This window comes from Mycteria americana, chromosome Z (genome assembly GCF_035582795.1).
Source record: "Mycteria americana isolate JAX WOST 10 ecotype Jacksonville Zoo and Gardens chromosome Z, USCA_MyAme_1.0, whole genome shotgun sequence".
Classification (NCBI taxonomy): domain Eukaryota; kingdom Metazoa; phylum Chordata; class Aves; order Ciconiiformes; family Ciconiidae; genus Mycteria; species Mycteria americana.
In genome coordinates this window covers 30,240,423-30,264,933 of record NC_134396.1, presented here as the reverse complement: position 1 = coordinate 30,264,933, position 24,511 = coordinate 30,240,423, and the positions used below count along the sequence as shown (strand labels likewise).

Here is a 24,511-nt window from a genome sequence, read left to right as displayed (position 1 = left end):
TATAATGGACCACCCAGAACAGCTCAGAAGCAGCTATCCAAACAATTTCACACTAATCCACAGAATTTTTATCAAGCCCAGGTTTTCTAGCACTTTTATAATAAAGTCCTGTCAGACAGTGCCAGAAATCTTACTAGTGTCAAAATCTAACAGTATAGTGCTTCCTCCATAGCCACAGGGACCGCAAATACCTATTGTAGAAGAAAACTAAATTTTAGGTAGACACAAGTTGCTCTTGACAAACTCTTACTCACCTCCTCATTATATACTGGGAGTTTAGAAACAGTTTTTTATGGTTCCCGAGTTTGTGGGCACAGAAGTCACCTCCTTCAAACTTCAGTCTTTCTCAGCTTGCACTGTGTTTAACTGACAGCAAGGTGTATAGTGATACGAGATTTCCAGCTGCCCCTCTTGGGGAAGTTTCTGCCTCATTCGTTTGGAGAAAAAGTCAGGTTTGTGTGTGTTATAGCGAAGTAATTCCTCCATCTCTGGAACAGAAACCTGAGCCTGTGAAACTCCTTCCATGTGTAACTGGCTCCGGATGCTGTAGCTGGTATGAGCCGCAATCAAAGCCCATCCAGAACTTGAGCATTGCTTTGGTTTCCTTTCTGGTTAAGTTCTCTGTTATTTTAACAACATGGTTCTTGAGACAGCTTGTCTCAGAGGCCTGGCTTTTCTACCTGACCATCTGTCTTGCACAGCTTGTGGAAAATGATCTCTAAGGCTCTTGCCTCTGTCAGATTTGGTCAAAATAAGCCAGGAGCCCTGAAGCTATCAGAGAAATGCAGTGGTACAATGATGTTCCCCTTGTTTCCATGGGAAACCATGTCAATAATCTCCAGGTAGAGCAGGCTGAGTGACAGGACAATATATGAGCCAATCCACCAGCTGTTTTTGACATCTTGCCAACTACAGACATTAACTCCAAGTGAGTAACATTCTTAAATTATAGCTATGCTTTCACACAACAGTTCTTTCAAGCCCAATCACATTGGCTTATGGGGATCTGCCAATGTCTCAAAGAAGGTCTTTTACATGGAGCAAGAGGAACTGTGGTAAAAGGGAAATAGGAGAGGAGGGGCAGGTGCAAGGCTACTATACAGCCATTATCTCCCTCTCTAAGTTGGGAGCACAGTCTTGGGTAACAAATACTGAAGATTCACACTTTGTTCTCCCAGACGTACTCACTCTGACCCAGTTTTCTGGATTTGTGGAAATACAGGCCACCATTTTTAGCCATTTCATGCTACTTGTCCCTGTTGATTCATGGGCTTGCAGTTTTCAAAGTATTTGCTCTACTTGCAGAAAATCAGTTTGCTCAGCAAAGTAATCTCTACCTCATTAATTAATGGTCTTCTATCTAATGCAGTCTCCCTCCTCCTCAAAGAGTCAGAACTGCTGTTACCTGTGTGAGGGAGAAGTTATCCTTACTATGCTTCAAGGCTTATACTGGCAGCTGCATTCTTCTCCACAAACACAATGTATGAAAAGGCAAACAATATTTATTCCAAATGCAATTTAATGTTGCAAAGTATTACATGCTTTCCACAAACGTTCAGTATACAGACTTCAACGGAGATGGGAAAAAAAAAACCAACACTGCTCCTTACATAATATTTATTGAGTTTTTAGCGACTGTGAATTGGGCAAGTGTTTGCCATCACTGAGAGCTAAACATCCTTTCCTAAATAACCTAAAGTTTAACATTCAAGGAATGATGGATACCACCGGCCAATATACAGAATCTACATTATGTTCAATACACTATTGCATCCCACTAATTAAACTAAAATACTAATTGAACCTAAGGACTAGGAACCCACTCACTTCCTGCCAGCAAGGGAAGAAAGCATTCTGGGGCTTTAAAACCTGAGGGTGCTATACATCACTTTATACTCCAACATAATACAGCTACTTGTGCGCATGTCTGTTCTTCCGTATGATCAGGGCAGTGCACAAACCCCTCTGTATGCCAATCACATACTTCTTTGGGTATTAATGTTATCGTGAACTGGAGCCTTAGTCCAAAGTGCAATCTGTAAAGCTGTGAATCTGGTAAAAACTGCATGTTTTTTCTTTTTTGAAACAAATGGAGCTTTTGTCAGAACATATAAATTTAATATTAATTTAATGTAAAGTGCAGTAGCTACATCTAAAAGTGGTGGGCTGCTGTTACAGTGGAATACTCCCAACCAGTTCTACAGTGGACCTTTGAATATCAGATAGTGATCTTTGTTCACAGAATCTCCTATGAAGAGTACGAAGGCTAGAGGTAAGTTAATAAAAATACAGCAGATGATTCTTGGCCTGTACCTGCATTCATTCACCTCTGCAATATCTGAATGCACTACTGCCATTTTTTAAAGTATAAAATTACTTCTTTGTGAGCAGTCAGACTCTGCAGAGCAGAAGACAGCAGCTGACAGCAGGTTGATTAGAGCCCTTTGAGTCAGAGGTTGCTTTCAAACAAAATATTAAGTAGGAAGGCTCCAGTCATTTTAATTAGTACATCATGTCTGAAGTTACTAATTACCCAAGCAATACTGAAAATAACTTATTTACCATAACATAATAATTTAGCAAACAATATCGAAAAATCTTACTCAAAGCAGGGCCATGTCAAACATCAGCAACTTTAGCTGGGTTCCAGCCAGCAAGCCTACCTGTATAAGGATCTAATCATATGATTTTTAATACCTGAGAAGTGTTTGCAACTGAGCATTTCATAATTAAGGAGAGAGGAAGGAAAAGGAAAAAGCAGCTGTGTTTCAAAGAGTAACAAACATTACTGTATGAATTTTTACAAACAAGTTTCGTACAAAAATTGTATGGCTGTGTGTTCAAAAAACATGTTTCTCTCAGACAAATGTACTAGCAAGTGGTATAAATCTGCATTGTTCCATTGGTCAGATTTTGCTGCTTTTGTGATCTGTTAGTCAATCTTACAGTAAGCTACTTACCGCTTTGAAGTTCTCAAGAAGATAGTCATATCTCCCACTAACAACTTTGCTTTAAGTGTAACAGCATACATCTTAGCTCTTGTTTTCTAAGCATAAATTTGAATACAGTTATCTGAAAGGTTTTACAACACTTGAAAGTTAATTCACCCCAAAGTTCTTGTTAAAAGCCACTTTCCTAAAGATGACACTGTATAGAGTACGTTTTCACATTGATTAAAAAAAAGTAGAACATGAGAGTTCTTAGCAAAGCACAGAGGAAATGGTATTTCCTGGTCTAATATTAAAAAAGAAAATACCACTTCTTAATACAAGTGTGCATCCAAAGCCTTAACCCACTTACAGTTCTGATATTAGGTGGAATGTAAGCAGACCCTATTTTCTCCAAGAGTGCAGCTATTAGGAGCTACAATTGCTAAATATTTGAAAAACATGCCTGTGCTTTGCATCATTTTTTAAACAGACCTAGCATAAATTGCTTGCAAGAACCATTCCTGAACCTCAACCCCAAAGTATAACCTTAAAAATAAATGGATCTAGACATCCCTTATCTTTACAAAAAAGGCTGAAAACAAACAGAAAATTTGAATCTACTGTTCTTTTGTGAGAATGCAAGACTCGATGTCACATTTCATGGCTCACTGAAATCTAAGTCTTCAGCTTAGTTTTTAAGCAGTTATCTACTTTTCTCCTAAGTATAACTAGCAGAGCACTGGACTATTGTTCATGTCACTTTGCAATGCATTGGTGTGAAGTTAACTCTCAGATTCGACGTACAGCTAGGCACCTACGAGTTCTATAGTTTAATCACACTGTCAATCCATGCTGACCTGAGCTCTTACTGAAGTTAATGCTCACACTTCTGTGTGAGCTTCAACACCAAATTCAAGACCAAACATGTCTGCAGAGGTAGAGAGGGATTTCTGTGACATTTCTGTAAGAGGGAAATACACAGCATACACATGCCCACAGGTCAGTGGAAATACAGAAAAATTCAAAACCACTGAGCTCCTATTTAGTTTTAGGGACTGAATCTTCTGTCAGCTATTCCCAAATTTACACTGCCTAACTGCACTGATCCAGTTACCCAGTTGCAAACACTTTGCACTGGTCTCCTGTTGTACCCGGGGAAGCAACCACATACTCTGTGATCCAGAGTGATGCACAGCCGGAGCCCCCGTGTTACATGCCAGGCTGGGAAGAGCAAGTGCTTCGAGCACACTCTTGTGGCCATGTGCAACCACATCAACATCAGAGCTGAGAAGGACACAGGATGGCATGTAGGCATCTTGGACTGGCTTCTTTCGCAAAGGCCTTAAGCCAGAAGTTACAAAAGAAGTGAATCAAGCACAAGAGGTGACCTACTGCAGAAACATCATTCCTTGACCCTGGTATGTGGAAAGAGCTTTTATCAAGAGAAATGCTACACTGAAAACACAGTGCTAAACAGAGCCAACCAGACAAGCTAGTGGTTACTTTAGCGTTCAAGAGCCTCCACCTTCCTGCTTCCTCTCTCCTCTCCAGCGAGAGGAAAGAACACATTTGCCTCCTCTTTCTATTACACCTGAAGTGCTGCATATCTTAGGAAGAAGATAAAATACAACCCTATTAATTTATCACTATTTAAATAATGTCTGTGCTGGAATGTAAGTTGAAACTCCATCCCCATTCCATGGCCAACTTCATGTGATCTTCACAGGTGATTTCTTGTGTGCACAGAGGAGGGTGACGTAGGGAACCCCAATGAACGCCCATCTTTCACTGGGCCAGAACTTTATGACAGGGCCCTGCTCAGGGATCTCAGAGGCAGCATCGAAGTAAGCAAAGCAGACACAGCCCAGGTACGCCGCGAGACAAATCAAAATGTGCCTGAGAATAGACACCCGTGTCCCCCCCAAAAAAAAGAAAAAATCAGTAATATGACTTCAGGAAAGCAATCAAATATATCACCATGCTTTAAAATCAGTCTGTCCGTCACCTTCTTCCCGAGTTCCCCGTAGGGTTGCTGTCTGCCCTTTGCATGCAGGCAAAGAATACAGAGAATAAGGAAAACTACAAAACCGTAGCTTATCCTTGTGGATAAGCTACAGGTCTAAACTGGCTGCAGCTTTTTGGCCTCTCTACACCTGACAGGTTTGTGTAGAAATGCTGAGATACAGCACCATGAATAAGAGAGCACAATTTGCTGGGTGGTAAAAGAGAAGAGGCATCAAATCCCTTCACTGCTCCCCTACTTCACCCTCAGTTGTTTAACCCTCAGTAGAAGTTTAAGCTTTCACAGTCACTGCTTCAGTTGAGCAGTGCTGTGGGATTTTTAGTAACCAGTAGGGCAAGGAATTAGTTACAATTAACTGGTTACAAATCAGTTACAATTAATGAACTTAGTGTCTGAAGAATCTGATCAGGCCAAGGAGACTCCTAAATCTGCCACCTTGGATAGCACAAGACTTGCCCTGGGCTTATAATCTTACCAGTAATTCTATCTAGCACTAACCAGAAATAGCCACCAGGCAGCACAGAAGGGTAACATGGTGAGGACATACCACATTTGAATCAAACCATGGAGTTTATACACAGCACTTACCATACACAGTGCAAATAGGGGAAGTTAAATGAGGACCAGATCTCACAAAATGCTTTGTCACTGATCCAGCAGAAAAGTGCTAGCATCCACCAAAGACCTGAAAAGAGACCCAGTTTGTACACACGCAGGTTTTCACACCTGAGGAGAAAAACACAAAGAACTTGTTATAAAACCAAACAAAATTTGCTTTGTAATGGCAGCTTGATGCTTTTTGGCTGTATGTATTTTAGGATAGGATTCACAGTGCCAGGCACACATCTTTAAAATGGCTCCACCACAAACGTCCTTAACTTTACTTACAGTAAATATGTCTCTGATGCAAGGCAGTGGTGAGGTGACAGAACAAACCTTTTAATCAGTAGCTGTGTTTTGGGTATTGCCTTAAATACCAATGTGCAAATGGTGGGCAAACATCAAAGCATTCCCATACCTAGGGAGGGGTATCTAGGACAACTAGTGATTAGTTACACACACTGTCTGGGAACAACCAGCCATGAAGCAAGTGCTCAGATTTGTTCGTATTTGTCATCATATAAAGACTGGTAAAAAAAGGAACTGGATGAGGTTTTTTTTAATTGGTTAGTTGATTTTTCCCCCCTGCAGGTTAGGATTGTACAATGTAACAGTTCCAGAGAACTTCTAAGGTAGGAGCCTCTACCCAGAGGGCCCAAAGAAGCATGCTTTAGTAGACAGCACAGGCATCCACATCTCAGACAGAACTCCTCATGTTGACTAAGCTGCAGTTCTCTCCCTCCACAAGAAATCTGACTTGTTCATATAGAGGTACACCAGCGAGAAAAAGAGCACAAAACATTTGCTGTGGTCACATGCAATGTGGTCTGCAGTTGACCATCACTGAATACAATAGCAGATGCCAGGATACTTGCATAGCATTACCTGTGTTGCAGGTCTACTCAAAAGCTCACGATTTTATTTCTCTATATGATGCTTTGTTCTTTTCCACATCTTGGAACTATCCTCACAACTGTGCAGCTTTGCTCAAAAGAGTAAAATCAGGAAAAAGGAGGCATCAATATAATCTTCAGGTCGCAAAATGCTATTAAAGTCAATAATTTGCTGTTTACCTACACTTGCTATTTTGGGGTTAGGCCTCTTGGTGCCAGTAGATGCAGCTCTGCTGTTACTGATATCTATAAGGCAAAGCTAGACCGGGACGTGACAAGCCCTGTGTGGCCAAGGGAAGACATGGCTCAGCTCCCCTGCCTTCTGCAAAAACAAAGCTATGATTTGGGATTTTCCTTCCTGCCTTTTTTTGTTCTTGTTGTTGTTAAACTGTTGGTGAATTTCCCAGGCATCCGAGAACCATTCAGTGCTCTTGGACAATTCTTGCTTCAATGAACCGCTCTTCTCAGGTCACTGATATGACCTCGCAAAGCACTCCCAAGCCTACTAATAAGGCAACAGAATAATTTGTTTGAAGTGACTTGTTTGAGCTACATCTCAAGAGTAAACCAATAAGCCAACTCTCTAGTCAGTATAACAAGGAATAGTCAGCCTTCATCAGGGTTACAGGCTCTTGTCTTCTCCTTCTATGTCCTAGAAGGAAAACAAGTCAATGCCAAGCGCCCCACAATCCCCTCCTCTGTCCCAAGGTCTTCAAGAGGGGCTCCTCTAATCCACACTCATCTTCTGTGTCTTACGCCTCTGCCAAAAAAGTTATTGGGAATGTCTCCATGCCTCTTGCTCTGCGGCAGATTACCAGCCAACCTTTCTCTCTGCTCCAATCCAGTCACTCCAGTAGACTTGACCCTGAATCACCAGTCTTCTTCCACACAATTCTTGGGCTTGTTCACTGCATTAGGAAGGTGAGCAATGCCTGGCAAACAGGTCCTTTAAAGGGACACTTCACCTTGTGACACTCAGAAGCAATTAAAATGTGTAACCCTGGAGGAGGGAGCTAGAATAGGCAAACACAGCTTTACTGTGTGCACTGCAGTAGTATTGATGGTCCCCGATCTTCTTTATACATGACTGTGCTACAGTCATGTATGAATAAGATAAAATTTGTCATTACATCCTCCCACACATGTGAGATGATCTCCAGCTACTCAGCTGGAGGAGGACAGGGGCAGAGAATGACTCCTGCCTCTCTGTGGTGGAAAAGCAGAACTGCCACTGGTACCTGAGCTTTGCTAAGGGAGCCTAGCTAAGCATTCTGAAAAATTAAAAACATACAGAGTGCTCTGTCCAGGAACACTTTTCTGAATGTATTGCAGGAGCAGCAGTATACCTGTCTCTGGTGTATTACAAGCTAAAGAATTAGTAGAGTTTTCCCTGTAGGATATTTTTTTCACTCTTGAAATGCTATTTCAGTTGACGTTTTAACAGGCATTTGGGATTAAGAAACTCCTAAGGCTGAGCAGAAGGCACCTTTATAGCTACTGGATTAATGACAGAGAAGCTACCAACTGCCTAATCTTGTTGACAGAGGATTTTCTCCAGTGTCCTTTGCACAAGTTGGTTTTAGGATCTGGCATTTCTTTTTTAAGCCATCTATAAATAATGTTGCATTCAAAATCATCACACCTATCTTTATAATTCAAAAAGTGCTTCAACTGGCTAAACTGTAATCTCCTCCACAAGAAAGATATCACAATAGTTGTTTTCATAACAAAAACACCTACATAACTGCCACAAAAATTAATACTCCATATAGCATATAAACCAAAATGTTTTTTTTTCTTAGGCCTGAATCCTCCAATCCATTTGGCAAACCACCAAGACACAGTCAGAGGAGACAGGGCTCGCCCAAGATGGTTTCGGGATTGTCTGTGCTGCATACTGTAAAAAAGGCTTGTTCCTCTGAAATAGTGTCTTTACGTTTAAAAAGACTACAAGGAGCATGAAGAAACAAAAGGGTAAGGAGATTTTTGAGTTGCCTATAAAGTTCCAGAGCGCAGCTACATGAATTCTTCCTTACGCTCTTTTATGAGTCACCCCAGTAAGAAACACATCCAAGATTTGGCACAGTTTTATCAGTAAAACTATACTGGTAAATCCTCCTCAGTTTGGAGGATTCATGCTTGTACCAATGGCTAGACAGCATGGACCCCTTCATAAAAGAAGAAGGAAAATCGTTACTGGTCAAAAAACACTGCTGTATTAAGTATACCGGGCTTAATTCTCTCCCATTAATGCTAAGGCACATTTACAGTCTTCAGTGAGTCACACAACTGTTTACATGCTAAACCATGTACCTAAGCAGATATATGCATGGATCAATTTTGTACATTTGACAGATAAAACTAGACCGCTGTAATGGGTACTTGTGCATTCTGACAGAGGAAAGGGTGTGTGTACTGAGAACATGGAGGCTTTCCTGGACTTGTCTGAAGGACATAAACAAACACTTGCAACTGCATCCCATTTAAGATAAGAGGCTTGGCCTCAAACATCCAGCTCCTTTAGTCAGTGACCATGCCTGTCAATATATGACTAGTTTGAATACCAAGAAGAGAGGACAATTAACCTGCATGGTTCAAAGATTTCAAGGATGCAAAGGAAAACTGAAAGCTTATGTGAAGAAACTTTCCCAACTGAAGATTAGCCATAGAAATAGTATAGACTGTAATGACAGGTTTGTTCAGTACCACCATCAGGTACTGCAATTTATTTTTATAAATTTAAGACTAGATGCTGCAGGGTGTACTGCAAAAGACTACTCTTAACGCAGAAAGAGTCAAGCACAATGAGAAGAGCACAGTCTGCTGATCTGCGCAATAATTCTGGGTTTTCTGTGATCACCCATCATAGAGTATTCAGTACCTGCAGTGACTGTGCTTCAGATGGGCTGAAGACAAGCTTGCAGAGGAGACAGGAGACTGCAAAGCTTCCTACCTGCCACTGCTTTTACCACAACGAGAAGATGTAATGCAAATACCACCTGGACACTGGCAAGAGACATGGACCCAACCCATTTCTTTTATTTCTCAATAGACACAGGCACTGATCGTTCAAACTACCACTGAAACAGAACCTGTCAGCTGAGGGTCTAAAAGAGCTGTTCATGCTGCTGTGCGCAGATCTGTGACATGCTCCTACCCTACTCTAGTCTGAAAGAAATTGGACCCCACAAAGCTTGCATTTCCATTTGCACCTTTTGCCTGTACAATGCACAGTGTTCTTGGTTTAACACAAACAGCAGTTATTTAAATACCAGAGTTTCTGCAAACACTGGTGTGCCCCAGCCATTTGCTATCCGAGGGGCTGGGCTGGTACACACTTCCAGCAACTTTATCTTCCAATGTCATGGCACCCCCAGCAAAACAAACCAGCTTTTCTTCAAACCAGTGCAAGTTGCTGGATGTCAATTAACTGCTTGATTCCTTTTGACACAGGTATCTCCCTTTATACCCTAACGAATATTTTAAACTTTTAACTAGCTTAACCTTTTAGTCAAGGGAATAAGGGAACTGTGAGCAACCTGTGACAATGAAGCAGGGCTCCCCCGCAGCCAGATCTCTAGTAGGAGAATCAAATATGAACGGGCAGACCCGAAGCTAGGGTAAACTTGCTCAAGGCTCAGATGTCAGCTGAGCAACAATATTCTAGTATCTATCTGCACATGGAGATAGTTACATGCCTGATGATGACTCACTAAATCATACTAATTTGATGACGTTGTAATCTCAATGGTCATTTGGCTTGGATCAGCAAACCAAAGGATCCACATCCACTTTCTCCCTGGTAACATCCCCCAAGAGAGCCTTTTTTTCTTTTTTTTAAATGAAATACATGAAAAGATTTGTTTGGACAGAAATGAGAATAAAGTTTTACAGTTTGTCTTTCAAGGCCAAGTATGCACTTAACTACCTTTTGCTCTTTGGTCATCTCCCACCCACAATACTTCCTGGCATACACTCTACCCTACCAGCTCCGCATTTAGGAACATAATGCTCTTTTGTGACAATATTATCACTTCATCAAGGACAAATGAGAGGCAGAAAATACTCATTTGAAAGCACAGTGGCTCTGATTCACCAGAATTCTGTACAAGATTGACACCAGCCTAGAACAGGAATAACAACAGGGAGTTTTGGTCTAACACATCACAAACTTCAGCATGGAACAGAAGAAACTACTCTGGAAGCTTTTCTCCTTCCTTTCCCAAATACGTGTTTCACAGATAAATTTCTGCTGCAGACTGCCAGGACTCGGATGCGTAGTCCCCTGCTGACTATGGCAGTAGCGAATGGGAGAATTGCAGGCATTTTAAATAATGCTTATTTTTTCTCCTGCAAAAAGGGATGAGATGACTCCTCTCCTCTGGGTTTACAAGAATACATCTCATTTAAATCTCCTAGGGATCAGCATAGTTTAAAATAAACCCTTTAATTATTTGCCTTTTACACTTAGGAATACATCAAAAAATATCATAGGTATTACATCATCCCAATGCACAATTAAGAGGGCTATATGTCACTTTAGGTCCCTTTTTAATCACCAATTCAAAGGAAGGTTTATCTGTGTCCTTAATTCTCTCTCAAAAAACAGACAGGGAAACTCCACACATTTTAGTAAGATATGACCTTTCAGAAGGAGTTTTAAAAAGCAAATATCTGTAGGAATACCAATTCCTAGATTTGACGCAATAGTATTCAAACTTATGAGACACTAACTATTCGGCCTTTTAAGTTTCTCAGGAGCTCATGCCTGGAAAACTGATATGTAGAGAGTTCACATAAATTATTCAGTGCCACAACCAGATGTCCATTTTTCCTGTCAGTAGTTCTTGGTGCTTTCATCAAAATAAGACACCTCCACCAATATTCTTCAACTACTGACCTTCTTGTCTACAGCTAACTTGTGCACTGTTTCCTGAGTTTCTTTGACCACAGAAATATGTGCTGCTCAGCAGGATGTCTAATGAGAAAAGACTCATGGATACCTTTACAAGACACTGTTAGCAGAGGCTTCCACTGTATGGAAAAGCAGCGGCAGAATAGGGTAAGGTAGCAAACAGGAGAATCTCTGTTCTAACGGGAGCAGTCAGAATGCAGACATTTAGTTCTACTCTTGTTTCTTTTGATGGACATTTATATAGGCAATATGTAAGAGCCAACGTAAGTTGTAAAAACCCTCTCAGACACTAGAGAAGAGGGGGAAAGGACAAGTTTGTATGCTGGTACTCATCTGGTCTTTTTTGCAGGGGGTGAAGAGATGCAAAAAAAGTCTCTGGACAGCTGCTGGTATTGCTATCATGGTAGGACTCTTTAAAATGTTAAGATCAGTCTCAGGTTCTTTGCTATTTGCATTCTGGTTTTATAGTTTCTAGGGCCCTGACTGATAGCTATCCTCTACAACCTAGTGATTAACCTTATCTTTGTCACTCTGACTCCATCATATTATCCACGTCAGAAGACAAAGTGGTGTAAGACTTACAGTACAACTTTGAGAGCTGGAACATCTTTCACCCATCCTTGGGCCTTGCTCCACATTCCCTTTAGTACCCAAACTGTGATCATGCGATCACCTCACCCTTATGCAGACTATATAGCAGAAATGCTGTCAATAGAGTGAAACCCTTGCCCTGATTCCACAATAAACAAACAAATTTGAGTTAGGTCACATTGCAGCAAGAGATATGTCGCAAGAAGACAGACAATATCTGACCTAGTATAATGGCCTAGGGAAAAAAAAAAGATTCTTGCCAAAAATGTCTGAACTGGCAAAGCAAGTTTATATCAGATCTGTGCTTGCATGTGGGAGAAACATTTCTGATCTGCTATCACAAGCACTGAAGCCAGGTCGAGTATATCATCACACAGTGGCCTAAGGATCTCAGAAGGCAATGGTGTGTTCAGGAGAAATGTGCTCACCTCTTCAACTCAGCAATGAGCAAAGCTGTGCAGGGAACACCCAGAGTCATTAGCGAGATGTTGTTGATGGCAGGCTTAATGAAGGCGAGGCAGGTAGTAACTCCAGACAGGACACCCACAGCAGCTTTAAATCGGCTCCTGAATAGGGTTTTTTGGGGAAGAAAAACTGCTTTTAATTCAAAACTTTTGATTACTAAAACCAGAAATCTTAAAATTATTTTAATAATGTAACAAAATTTAAGTTGCTCTAGGTGTGTTCAGGAGGTGCAATGACAATGTGAATAAAATGAATGTGGATCTTGCACAGATTTGCATGTGCATGCAGAGTTAATTATATACACAAATCTTTTTCTGGACTGGTCTCCTGAAGCAGCCATGTGTATGTATGCATACGTGCGCACACACACACACTAATCACTGGTTGCAAAATCCAAAGGCCACACTCCGATCTTCCTCCTCCCACAGTAACTCAGGAACAAGTCCATCTCTACACACAGCACTGCATGTGCTGTTTTTGGCTGGGATAGAGTTAATTTTCTTCATAGTAGCTAGTATGGGGCTATGTTTTGGATTCGTGCTGGAACTAGTGTTGATGATACAGGGATGTTTTAGTTGTTGCTAAGTAGTGCTTATACTAAGTCAAGGACTTTTCAGCTTCCCATGCTCTGCCAGGTGCACAAGAAGTTGCGAGGGGGCACCACTGGGACAGCTGACCCCAACTGACCAAAGGGCTATTCCATACCATATGACCTCACGCTCAGTATATAAAGCTGGGGGAAGAAAAAGAAAGGGGGGGACATCAGGAGTGATGGCGTTTGTCTTCCCAAGTAACCGTTACACGTGATGGAGCCCTGCTTTCCTGGAGATGGCTGAACACTTCCTGCCAATGGGAAGTAGTGAATGAATTCCTTGTTTTGCTTTGCTTGCATGCATGCTTTTGCTTTACTTATTAAACTGTCTTTATCTCAACCCACGAGTGTTCTCACTTTTACTCTTCCAATTCTCTCCCCCAACCCACCAAGGAGGAGTGAGCGAGCGGCTGTGTGGGGCTTAGTTGCCAGCTGGAGTTAAACCACGACACTGTACTTCCTCAAAGCAGTGTTGTGTCATCATTCTTCATGCTTACAACATGGATTTTTAGGATATTTTGTTACCATTAATGCCCCAACTTCTAGGGTCATGTTACAGTCTGTTTTATTTTCCTTTATTTCTTTTAAGCCTTAAAGATAGTGAAAACTACAAGGTAAGTAAGAACATTTAACCAAATTCAAAAGTGCATGAGCGATTCCCACACTTGTTAAAAGATTATAGTTTGGTATATTCTCAGCATAAATGAAATCACAATTGGGCCCTATATAGACAGCCTGACAACTTTTAAAATATATGTTAACTGTTGTTTAAACTCCAAACTTGAAGTTTAAACAACTCATTTCCAGTCTGTGGCAGGACTATAGCAGACAGAGGATCATCACGTTGCCCTTCAACTAGTGGCCCATAGCTTTATAAAACTAGCTGCTGTCCAAGGATGGCTCTTCTGTCCTTAATTCTATGTCTGAAGTAGGGTCTCAGTATACTTGTGCAGCACCATTCTCTGGCCACAAGTGTCATCACCTTCACCTAGCTCATTTCATCTGCCTTTTGCTTTGAAGTTTTTCTTTCTGCAGGAAGGCAATAAGTTACATAAGTAGGAAGTTCTGATCTGCCGTGAATGCCTTAATGACTAAAGACATGACAAATTGGTCATGATAGATAATAACATTTGCAGCATTGAAAATCCAGAGTGTGATGAGGATGAAGAAAGTGAAGACCACAGCAGTCAGCACAGAACAGATATAATATTAGAGGATTAGCTAGGCAAAGCAAAAAAACAAAAATATAAACCAGACCTGTTCTGGGTTAGGGTTTGTTGCCCACTATGTGTTTCTTCTGTACACTTCAGAAAGGAATAAAGACCTTAACATATAACTGCCTTGACAGATTCTCAGGAAGAAGTGTTCTGAGAAATTTAGGATAGGGGACATCCTTCACCTCATCTCAGTATTTTTATGAAACAGTTACAACCTGGGAGATTTATTATTTATAGTTTTAACACCAAATTCAAGAGAAACAGGGTTTCACCCAAAAAGTGTTACTATTCCTTTTAAAAAGGATACAGTTTAACCTCTTGCCCCATACTATGAACCTACCCAGCACACTATCAGAAGATAGTGATAGATGACATATAATGATCCCCTTATGCTTCTGAGGAATAATTTACATGCAGCCACAGAAATTCTTCAAGACTCTGAACTCTTCTTCACTTGAACTAAACGTCCAAAAGTCATGGTTTTGACCAAAACACCCCAGTAAAACCTGTTTGCTTGTTACGTTGATGGTGTCCTCTGATAGCACTGTGCTGCAATATGCAGAAGTACTAAATTCACACCAACATGACAAAGCCATTAGACTGTACACGGTAATTCAAGATCTACTTTTCTCAGTGCAAGCTATTTTGAGGAATGGTCAATCTAGACACCAACCTTCTCTTCCCTCCTCTCCCCCAGCAACTTCCAATCAGGCACATCAAGGAAAAAAACCCACTCCCCTACCCCAGATAGTAACTGTATAAGGAGGCAAGAGGCAGCAGCCTTAGCAGTCTTCTCGGAGAAGAACATTGGTGCTGCAATTCAAACCTCTCCATTACCTCAACTTCTTTACTGCATAAAAGAGCAATATGTACAAAGATTACAGCAAAATTTTTTTACAGGGGGACAAACCACAACCAGATTCTTTAAACTGGCTACAACGCGCTTTTTTAATCCTTCAAGAAAAAGAAAAAAAAAATGCTTTTACAACAAAAATAGGCTTCTAAACAAACACTTAGCCTTTGAATACTTAAACACCATCCTTAACCACTGCCTTAAATATTCAGATGAAAATTCAGCTGACTTTCATAGGTCCACTTGTATGTACACTTTAGGATATACAAAAGGAAGAGGGAAAGAGGGTTTCTCTTACTTTACTTTAGCTGCAACTTATATAAACTACTCGTGTAAAGGTCTCCCTAGAATCAAAAAGAACAGGCACTTCCAGAGACAAGTCACTTCATCCCAGGATCTGAAGTTACAGGGCATAAATCCCACTATCAGCAACTGCAGACTCAGGAATTCTGAACAAAATGGGCTGAGATACAAGCAACAGGAAGAGAATAGCGGTAAGAAAAGAGAGCGGTGGCAGTGGTAAGGTTGGCTGGTAACTCAGGGCCATTACGTGCAGGTTTAGATGTTAGCATAAGAAGTTTCACGAAACATGAAAGTGTGCATGTATGATTGTATGATTACCTGTCATTCCGAAAAACTCTGGGCAGGTATCTCCTAGGGAACCACATGGCAAGAGCACACATCAGGACCCAGAGAATAGCCAGCTCATCCAGCATCTGGCCCAGGAAACTGAGGGTGGCGTGAAAGTAAACAGATCCAATTCCTGGAAGAATCAATCAAAAGACAATATGAATAGTTGCAATACTGTATAGATGGAAACACACTGTTCATGTTCAGAACTTCATAGCAAATGGTGGATACCATTTGGCCTAGAAAAGGCTAGGAAAAAAGAAAATCAGAAAAAAAACCTGCCAACTTTCCTAAGAAGGCAATTCAAATCATCAGCACCCCATTAATTATGAAGCAAGCACATTACAAAAGCAGCAGCTAAAGATGCCAGCTTCTACTAGAAAAGTAGATGTGTGTGAAGAAACATCAGGTGGTAAAGTTAAATGCAAAATCAATTAGGAAATAAAAGCCAAATGCTGCTTCTGAATTTTCTCAATAGAGCAAGAATGGCTGAGACACAGATGAAAAGCAGCATCTGATGACTACTCCATGATACAGGTTTAGAGGTGGAAAGTGTCACACTGCCCCACAGGGCTCTGATTATCCCTTTAAACATTCCCAGTGTCTCCAGGAATGAAAAAGCTTAAGAATCTCGAGTCTACAAAATAGCTAAGCCTTTGGGCCTTCTCACTACAATGCAAAACCTGTTATCCTCTTCAGTTGTGCTGGGCACTTACAGCCCTCATTTAAGCAACAACAGAGGAAGGAGGGTCAGCAGTGCTGTAGAGTAAGCCCAGACATAAACAAAAGAAGTTATGCAAAGGAAGGATAGGAAGGGAACAGAACTAAGGCCAAAGTTCCACCAACCTCAAATTGCAAAAGGCATTTTCCTTTCAGAAACTACGGCTCCTTTGGCTTCAAGCAAGTACAAGCAAACGCCTTGGCAGACGTCAGGATCGCTTTGTTTTGCAAAACAATCAAGCGCAAGCAGGAAAAACTGATTTCCTCTCTCAGTTCATGCATGAGCAGGCAAACAGAGACTAACCAACTTACCAACCACAACTAGCAGAGTCCATATTAGATATATTCCACTGTTGAAGCAGGTTGCATATTGACGGAATAAGCACATACATATGGGTGGTAAAACAAAAAACAAGACGTTGCTTATCTAGGGGAAAAAAAAAAAACAGTATCACAACGACAGAAAATAAGCAAACCTTAAATATTCATAGGCTACCTAAGACATCTATAAAAACATTGTGTCATCCAGTGAAGCCCCAGTTCAAACAAATTATGGCCCTCAGTTTCTGCCAAAGCTGAGCTGTTTTTGCAAAGCATCAACTTGTTTTGTTTAACATCCTTAAACTAATAACAGCATAAAAACTTTAAGCAATGTAATATGTGGCTAGTGAAATCTTTAAATTACCTTTCATCTCTATTCCCAGAGGAATTTTATTGAGAGTCTACAAATACTCAAGACTGTTGCAATTCAGGAAGCCTACAAAAGCAACCAGCTGAGGAACAGCACGTCCTGGCAAGTGACCTGTCCTCTCAATGGCTGTCAAGCCTAGCATGGAAAAAGCACTGAAAGTACTGGCACTAGACAAGGCTAGTCAAGCTTTGTGGAAGTCAAGTCACTGAGCAATAGCTATTGTCTGGAAGGTCTGAAAGACAAAGCTAAGTTAAATGAGTTAGAACCCTTTTCATGTAGGGTAAAGAGAGCTTGAAGCTGTAAATCTTTTTACACTCCATTTTTGCTCTTGGTTCTCCATTACAGAAACAACTGAGTATGATTGAAAACTAGTTACAGGAAGGTGAAAAGGCTGATAATTCAGACCATTGCTACCTTTTTTAAATTTGATATGTAAGAGTTGAACAAAGACATGTTTTCTCTTGCTTACCAACAATCCAAAGCATGATTCTCTAGTTAAAGGCCGAAAACACTTTACCAGCAATTAGCAGGAGCTGTCACTGTATCGATCACTTGGTTCTCCCTGTAAGGAGCTGCTAGGGCTGAGGGCCAGCCGTGGCACTATAACTGAGCAGTTATGGAAAGACTCTACTGCTGCTTCACACTGTGACAGGGGACAGGATGAGCTCCCCAGCCTCAGCTTCCTCATGTTCCCCTGCCTAGCCCAAGCACAAGAGAAAATCATCCTTAGCAACGTTCCCCTAAAGTGGATGTAGAAAACAACTCTGGGACAAGAGCACTCCTTTGGGACAGATCCCCTCTTCACAGAGACTTACAAACTTTTACTGACATTAACAAAAATCTAGTGGAGAAAGGATTCAAGAACAACACACGAAGAAGGCATTTGTTGGTTCTGCTACTGTTGTCCACCACTCAACATGGTCTGAGAACAGAGCTTACAGTGATTAAAATGGACACATATCATTTAACATTTGCAAGGCTCATCGAAACATACTCCTAGGCTGGCATTCAAAATGACAAGAATTACAGAAGCAGTTTCTCAGCACCATCTACTTCATGCCTGACACGTTCCCTCATGCTAAAGATACATCCTCACAGACAAGCTGCGCTTCCTTCGAAAGCCTTGGCTTTTAGATTTCATTAAAATACTTAGAGCGAGCCATCACCCACGCAGTTTACAGCTGCAAATACTATGCAAATCTCTGCCAACAGTACGCTGGTAACAGCACACAGCCCAAGCAAAGACTTGCTAATGCAGAGGGCTCCTTGCAGTCAGGCCACAACACCGACCAGTCAGGTCACAACACTGACCAGTCACGCCTGGGAAAGGTGCCAGAGAGCCACCTCCTGCTGGACTGCCCTTTCTGAACCGATGCAAGGGTTGAATTCTTTCACCAGTTACCAGCTCCTGTGATGTGTTTGCCCACATAGGAGGCCAGCCTCATAAACCAGATGCGAAAAACCTGTGGGGGCACCAACTGGTTAAGTGTCATAGACCAAGCACCTCTTCAGTAGGAATAAAAGGAGTCTTCTTACGGAAATCCTTTACCCCACCAAGGTGGCAAATTTTGCCTTTGTTGTTCCCAAATTAAGATGGTGGAAGGCTGACAACAGAGGCACCTGGCAATGTCAGAGTGCAGGATGCTGCACAACCCTGGGGAGGCAAGGTAAAGACCAAAGAATTATTTATAAAGTAATACCCTTTTTTAACAGATTTTAAGAGGCAGATCAATTTGCTTAATATTATTAATTATATGGCTTAAAATTTGGTTGTTGTAAAACAACCTACACATTCAACCAAACAGGCTCACTCGAGCTTCTTCCATTCATAAAAAAACCACCAGCTCTGTGCAGCAGAGACCATTAGCAACATTGGGAATACAGCCACGGACCGGGATCCCAGCGTGTGATGTGCTGATAGCACAGAGCAGGAGGGCTCCCCTCACCCCAAACAGGTAGGAAGCATACACAGTCACTGGTAGCAGGGATGACGGAATATGAACAAGTCCTCTGAGGATCTGGGTGTGCTCTACACATTTTAGGCTTTTAGCCACAGTTAGGCCAAAGAGATGTGTCAAAGGGAATAAAAGATGGTTATAAACAAAGTGCTGTGGAAGAAAACCTTTCTATCTCTACAGTTAGAACTGACCAACAAAGAAAATCAGACCAAGTAATCGCAGTATATAAAAATTTGGCTAGAAAGTCCTTATTCTGCCTATGAACAGGATGAGAAAGGAAACACACCTACTTACATACCTGTAGCAATACAGGTTTATACTAGTGATTAGACAATAACGGAGCGGTTCTGCCCTACAGTAGTGCTGTTCTGGCACTGAACTCCCGTTCATGCTAAGGTCCTGCCTGTAAATGCAATAAAACCCTTGCAACCTGGAGCTTGGCCATGACTTGTACTCTTTGCAATGGCCATGAGGAGAATTTCCTAACCGTAAAAGTTGAAATAATGTTAGTACTGAAATTGTTTTCAATTAAGTTTACAAAAAATGTGATAACCATGTATCTCTTTCATGGAATAGCTTAGTTCTGTCTCTCATATTCCACAAATAATATTTTCCACAAATTACATTCAAATCAGGATTCTGGAACATTTTCTGAAACACGGTGCTTAAATTCTCTTAGTTTCAAGTTCAGTGTCAACTAGATCACCATGAGAACTGACCTGCTGGTTTTCACTCCCTGATATGAGCATGCCTCCCTGCGAGGACCACACCCTTAGATATACTGCAACTATTAACACCACCCTTCCCAAGCATGTGAGGCACCTATCCATTTGGCTCTGGTTTCAGAAAGTATGTTGCATGTGCAATTTTTTGCATAACACACAACCGGCCTGCATAGTTTGATAATGTACAATTCAAATGCTAATACAGTTAAGATTAGGGCAAAAATTAATAACAGAAGTACAGAGAATTTCCTTTGGGATCTGCAAAAGGCAATGATTAAATTTACAGTTCTGGAAAAAAGGTAAGCAGCCCATGAATAACAGTCCATCCTCTAGCTTCATATAATTCTGGACCTTTAGTTTTAAATTTCCAAATACTTAATTGTATGAAAGCAACATAGGACATGGGCCACAGACGGAATGCCAGAGGCTTGCTCAGATTATGACCACATAACATCACTCACATCTGGCCACAGTCCTGACACAGGATGTTGCCAACAGTCCTACCAAAGCTCAGGTATTCTTTACTATCTGGTTCATCTCCCAGCCAGCAGCTGTAGCATTCAACCACCATGGCAACACTTACTGCACTAACTTTTTGTGAGGAGAAAGCAAAAATGGAGTAAGTACCTCTCTGTGATTTCAGAGGGTTTGCATCTTCTCTATCCTGATCCATGAGCATGCCACTCACGTACACTGAAAGACTTTTGTAGGAAAAAAGGTGATGTAGAGAGAGTATGAGCATTCTCTCACACTCATAAGACTTATTTGATAGCTTTTTAAAACTTTTATCTCCATGCCACTAGGGAACAAAAGAGGAATAAAAACACTGGCAATTCCCTCTTTAAATGGAAATTTGGCAAGAAATAGGTATTACATGCACAACTGAATGCAACACACTGATCTGCAAAGTACTGACTTTACTAGCAACAGAAAAAAAAAAGTTACTGTTTTCGGGTGTTTAAAACAAAACAGCTTTTTTTGTAAATACCTCTGTACAGGGTAAATTCTTTTGATCATGTGGAGGCATTTGTTTATGTTCTGGAGTAGGGTTACACTGCATCAGGACACAATACTTTATTCATTTCAGGAAAAAAAAAAACCAAAACCAAAACCAAAGAAAAAGCTAGTTTTCCTATAACCGTTGTTTCAATTTGAGTTACAAAGTGTTTTGTGGCCTCTTTACTGAAAGAGTGTAAGACCTGAACACAAAATCACATCAACCTATCTCATGTGTGTTTTAAAAAATTAGTCTGATCAATTTGTAAAAAACCTCTGAACAGATATTCTCCTACTGATTTAATCCTGTTGAGCGCTTTGGTTTGCTTTTTAACTAAATCAAGTTCAATTTATGCAAAACAGACGAAGATTGAGTCCCACCAGACTAAATAAGTGATTTCTTAAAAATATGTTTTAGATAAGCTGTTCCAGTTTTGTGCTTACATGAATATTGCGTGAGACCTCAACTACAACTCTGACCTCAGCCGTGACAGTTTAAAATGCGGATTAGCGAGGTTTTAATCTACAGCTTAAAGACCCAGATGCCAGATTCAGGCCTGCTGAAGAGTCCTCCCTGAAACTTCAAGAGGGTTTGAGTCAGACTCAGAACTGAACCATCTCAGAAGGATTAAAATTTAGACTCCACTTAAGGTGCCTGTTAGAGTAGGGCCAAAATTTCCCAACTGTCCTGTGAGCATCTGGCTTTTTGGGGACACAGTCGCACAACTCCATCCATCCACTGTGAGTCACTGTCTTAATTTTCAGAAGTTGCTGACGCAGAAGTCAAACCCTTACAATGGCTTGTTACTACTGAAGAGAGGCTAAACACGACTACCCTCAATGGAGCCTCTTTTTTCCTCCCCTTTCGGTGTACAGCTCACCGATCTGTACACAGCTGCCACAGTACAGTGGGCTTCGGTGCAAACTTCTTGCTGTGTCTCTCTGTTAACCTGTCTGGAACCTCAGTTATTCATCCGGACATACCTGCAGCTCCTAGCATTTTGCAAGCTGCTATACCCCTGCTAATCAGCTCAGTACAGTCAGAAGGATACCCATCCCCCTGCATAGCTGGCTCCAAAACACACTTGCTGTCCTCAAGAAACTTGTTTATCCTGACCTTTTCCTCCCTTTGTTTTTGGTTCTTGCACAGTGACATCAGACACAAAGAAAGCAGAAGTTTCCCCCACACACCCTCAAAGTTGTCCAATGGCACAGACCAGCCACCACCCAGACGACTTTGGCAGCAAACTACAAGAAAAAACAACAGGTTAGCAATGTACACCATGTGCCGTGGAATTACTTGCTCTTATATGTGCAGCACCCTCCAGTGAGTGAACCCAGACACCTACTTCTTTCTTCCACTGGATGTTAGCAGTCAAAGACACACAGCTTGAAAGGGAAAGACAGCTCAGACAAGGATGGAATTTGGGAGAAAAAACCTGAAAGAACATTTTAAAGTACCAAAGAGGCAAAGCAGAAGCCCCAGCTCCTCATTCGTGCACACACCACCCACTATAGAACAGAAAATAGACAGGGCATTTGCAGGGTTCGCTCCTGGACATGTGTTTTTCATGGAAAGGCAAACTACCAGAAAGCCCGATGCATTATCTCACTCTGGTGGACCAATTTGTCACTGCAATTCTTTACATCAACAGGATGTTAGGAGCATTGCTCCCCTTCCAAGACGCGTGGTCCAGAGCAGTCTGGCTCTGTGGCTGGGGCTATGTCTTCACAAGTTCTCTCCAGCAGCTGAGAGGTATTGGGATGGCGCGAGAGGACTCAGGGGTGAACCACGGCTTACTGGAAGGAAGCAGTAATTACATTAGTCCTCTTCCCTCTCCTTGCTCCCTTCAGCTACCTTCTTAAACAGACATCTCTTCTTCTCCCAAAAGTACATTGCTGACTTCATCCTGCAACCTCAAGGCAAATTGTTCTTGAAAGCTTTGCCTTCTTGGAGCCAAACCTACCTGGATGAAACCCAGTTTTGCCTCCAAACACTAAGGTGTTTTTTTTCTTGATCCATCACCGCCCTGCACGCCGTCAAGCGGCTGACACCTGTGCAAACGGGTACCGGACGCAGGCAATCCAGCGCCAGAAGTTCAGCACTCGGCCGCCACAAGGCTGGACGCAGACGAGGATGGGGCCTCCTCCGCACTACTTACCGAACAGCTTGTCATGAGCCCTCTCTAAACATCCCGGTTTTATACCTACAACACCAAACCGCTCATTTTTCTTTAATTCTAGGCGTACGAGGGACTGGAGAAGGAAGAAGTAGGCAGCGACAGAAGGGCATTCTACACTCCTATGAAAGCCCTCTACGAGACGGGCTTGGTAGGCAGCGGGAGCCCCCAGGGCTCCAGCGGCACCACCCGCCTGCCGGCCCGCCACCGCACGCTCGCCCACCCGCCGCTCCGCAACCGTGGCAGCCGCCCAGCACGGCCGGCGCCGGTGCCCCGGCACGGAGAGCGCCCTGCCGGGCCGCCCCGCCGAGCCCGCGCCTCTTCCCCGCCCGCCGGCGCCGAGGCGGCCGCCGCTCCCGCACCGCCGCGCAGCCGCCGCCGCCGCCACGCACCGTGTTGTAGAACTCGGCGATGGCGGGCACGATGGTGTAGTTGTCCTCGCACCAGTCCACCTCCGAGCTGCCGGCCCGCAGCTGGTCCCACCACAGCAGCGCGCCCATGGCGCCCGCCCGCCGCTCCCCCTCACTCTGCCGCCCGCCTCCCGCCGCGCCTGGGGCCTGCGTGAGAGGCGGGGCGGCCTCGCCGCTCCTGCTGCGCGGCCGGGGCGGCCCCTCGCCTGGCCGGGCTCGGCGGGGCTTGGCCCGCTGGCTGCCCGACCGTCGGGGCGGCGAATGGCAGTGTCCGGGTTTTCGCAGGGGCCAGACGTCTGCCCGGAGGGACCCCTGCAAGCCGGGCGGACTGAAGCGCTTCTTCCCTGTTCCCCCGGCGGCTTTGAGGAGCCAGCTTCCCCACACAAGTGGCCCGCCTGCCCGCCCCCCTCCCTCCCTCCCTCCCTCCCTTGTACGCCTTAAAAATATTTGCTCAAACGGTTTGATGGAAACAAGCGGCAGCTTCTCGCGTTCTCCTGTACGGCAGGCGGCACGGGAGGGGGAGCGCCGCCATCACCGCCACTGCGCCTGTGCGCCGAAGGCGTTTTTAGGCAGGCTGTAAACACAGGGATCGCGAAGGAGGCGGCCGGGGGCGCGCTGCCCGCTCTGTGACATGCAAGAGGCTGATGCCGGCTGTACTGTTACTTTGCGAAGTACCGCGGGTTTCTCTCCTGGGAAAGGGCGCTTTCCGGCGACCCCCGCTCTTCACCGGCCGGCCCAGCGCCTGGCAGCCACAGCCGGCGGTGGCCGGCGGGCTGCGCGTCCCGTCCCGTCCCGCCGCCGCCACGCACGGCCAGGTGGGAGCCGCTTGGGCTGCAGGAACACCGCGTCCTCCCCCACAGCCCCGTGCGAGCAGTGCACATACTGACGGCGTTTCCTGCTTCAACAGTTCTGGGACGGGAACATCAGCCCAGTCAGTCCCTACGACTCTGCTGTTCGTCCTTAAGTCACAGAGCGCTTCCTTATTGCGAGCGAAATCGGGAGGAACGGTTTTCCTGCCAGACGCAGCCCCCCGGCCTGCTCCTCAGCGCGGGCGGCTGCCGCGACGCCCGGCCGGACTGGCTGGTACGAGCACGCAAGGTGCCGGCGCTGGTCACGGCTGCC

The 24,511-nt window shown here is 43.3% G+C and overlaps 1 protein-coding gene across 4 annotated transcripts; it reads right to left on the bottom strand.

Annotated features, from left to right (window-relative positions):
- Positions 1 to 1,507: 1,507 nt before the first annotated feature.
- Positions 1,508 to 24,511, bottom strand: ACER2 (alkaline ceramidase 2). Of its 4 annotated transcripts, none has more exons than XM_075527054.1 (7): positions 23,372 to 23,752; positions 21,991 to 22,047; positions 16,742 to 16,856; positions 15,701 to 15,842; positions 12,381 to 12,518; positions 5,542 to 5,679; positions 1,508 to 4,826 (listed from the first exon to the last, which is right to left on the bottom strand). In XM_075527054.1, the coding sequence occupies exons 1-7, from the start codon at positions 23,477 to 23,479 to the stop codon at positions 4,640 to 4,642; spliced, it is 885 nt and encodes a 294-aa protein (XP_075383169.1). In that variant the 5' UTR covers positions 23,480 to 23,752; the 3' UTR covers positions 1,508 to 4,639. The 4 variants fall into 4 exon arrangements, with proteins under 4 accessions (XP_075383169.1, XP_075383171.1, XP_075383172.1 ...); XM_075527056.1 differs by lacking the exon at positions 23,372 to 23,752 and adding an exon at positions 22,388 to 22,607; XM_075527057.1 differs by lacking the exons at positions 21,991 to 22,047; positions 23,372 to 23,752 and adding an exon at positions 24,065 to 24,511.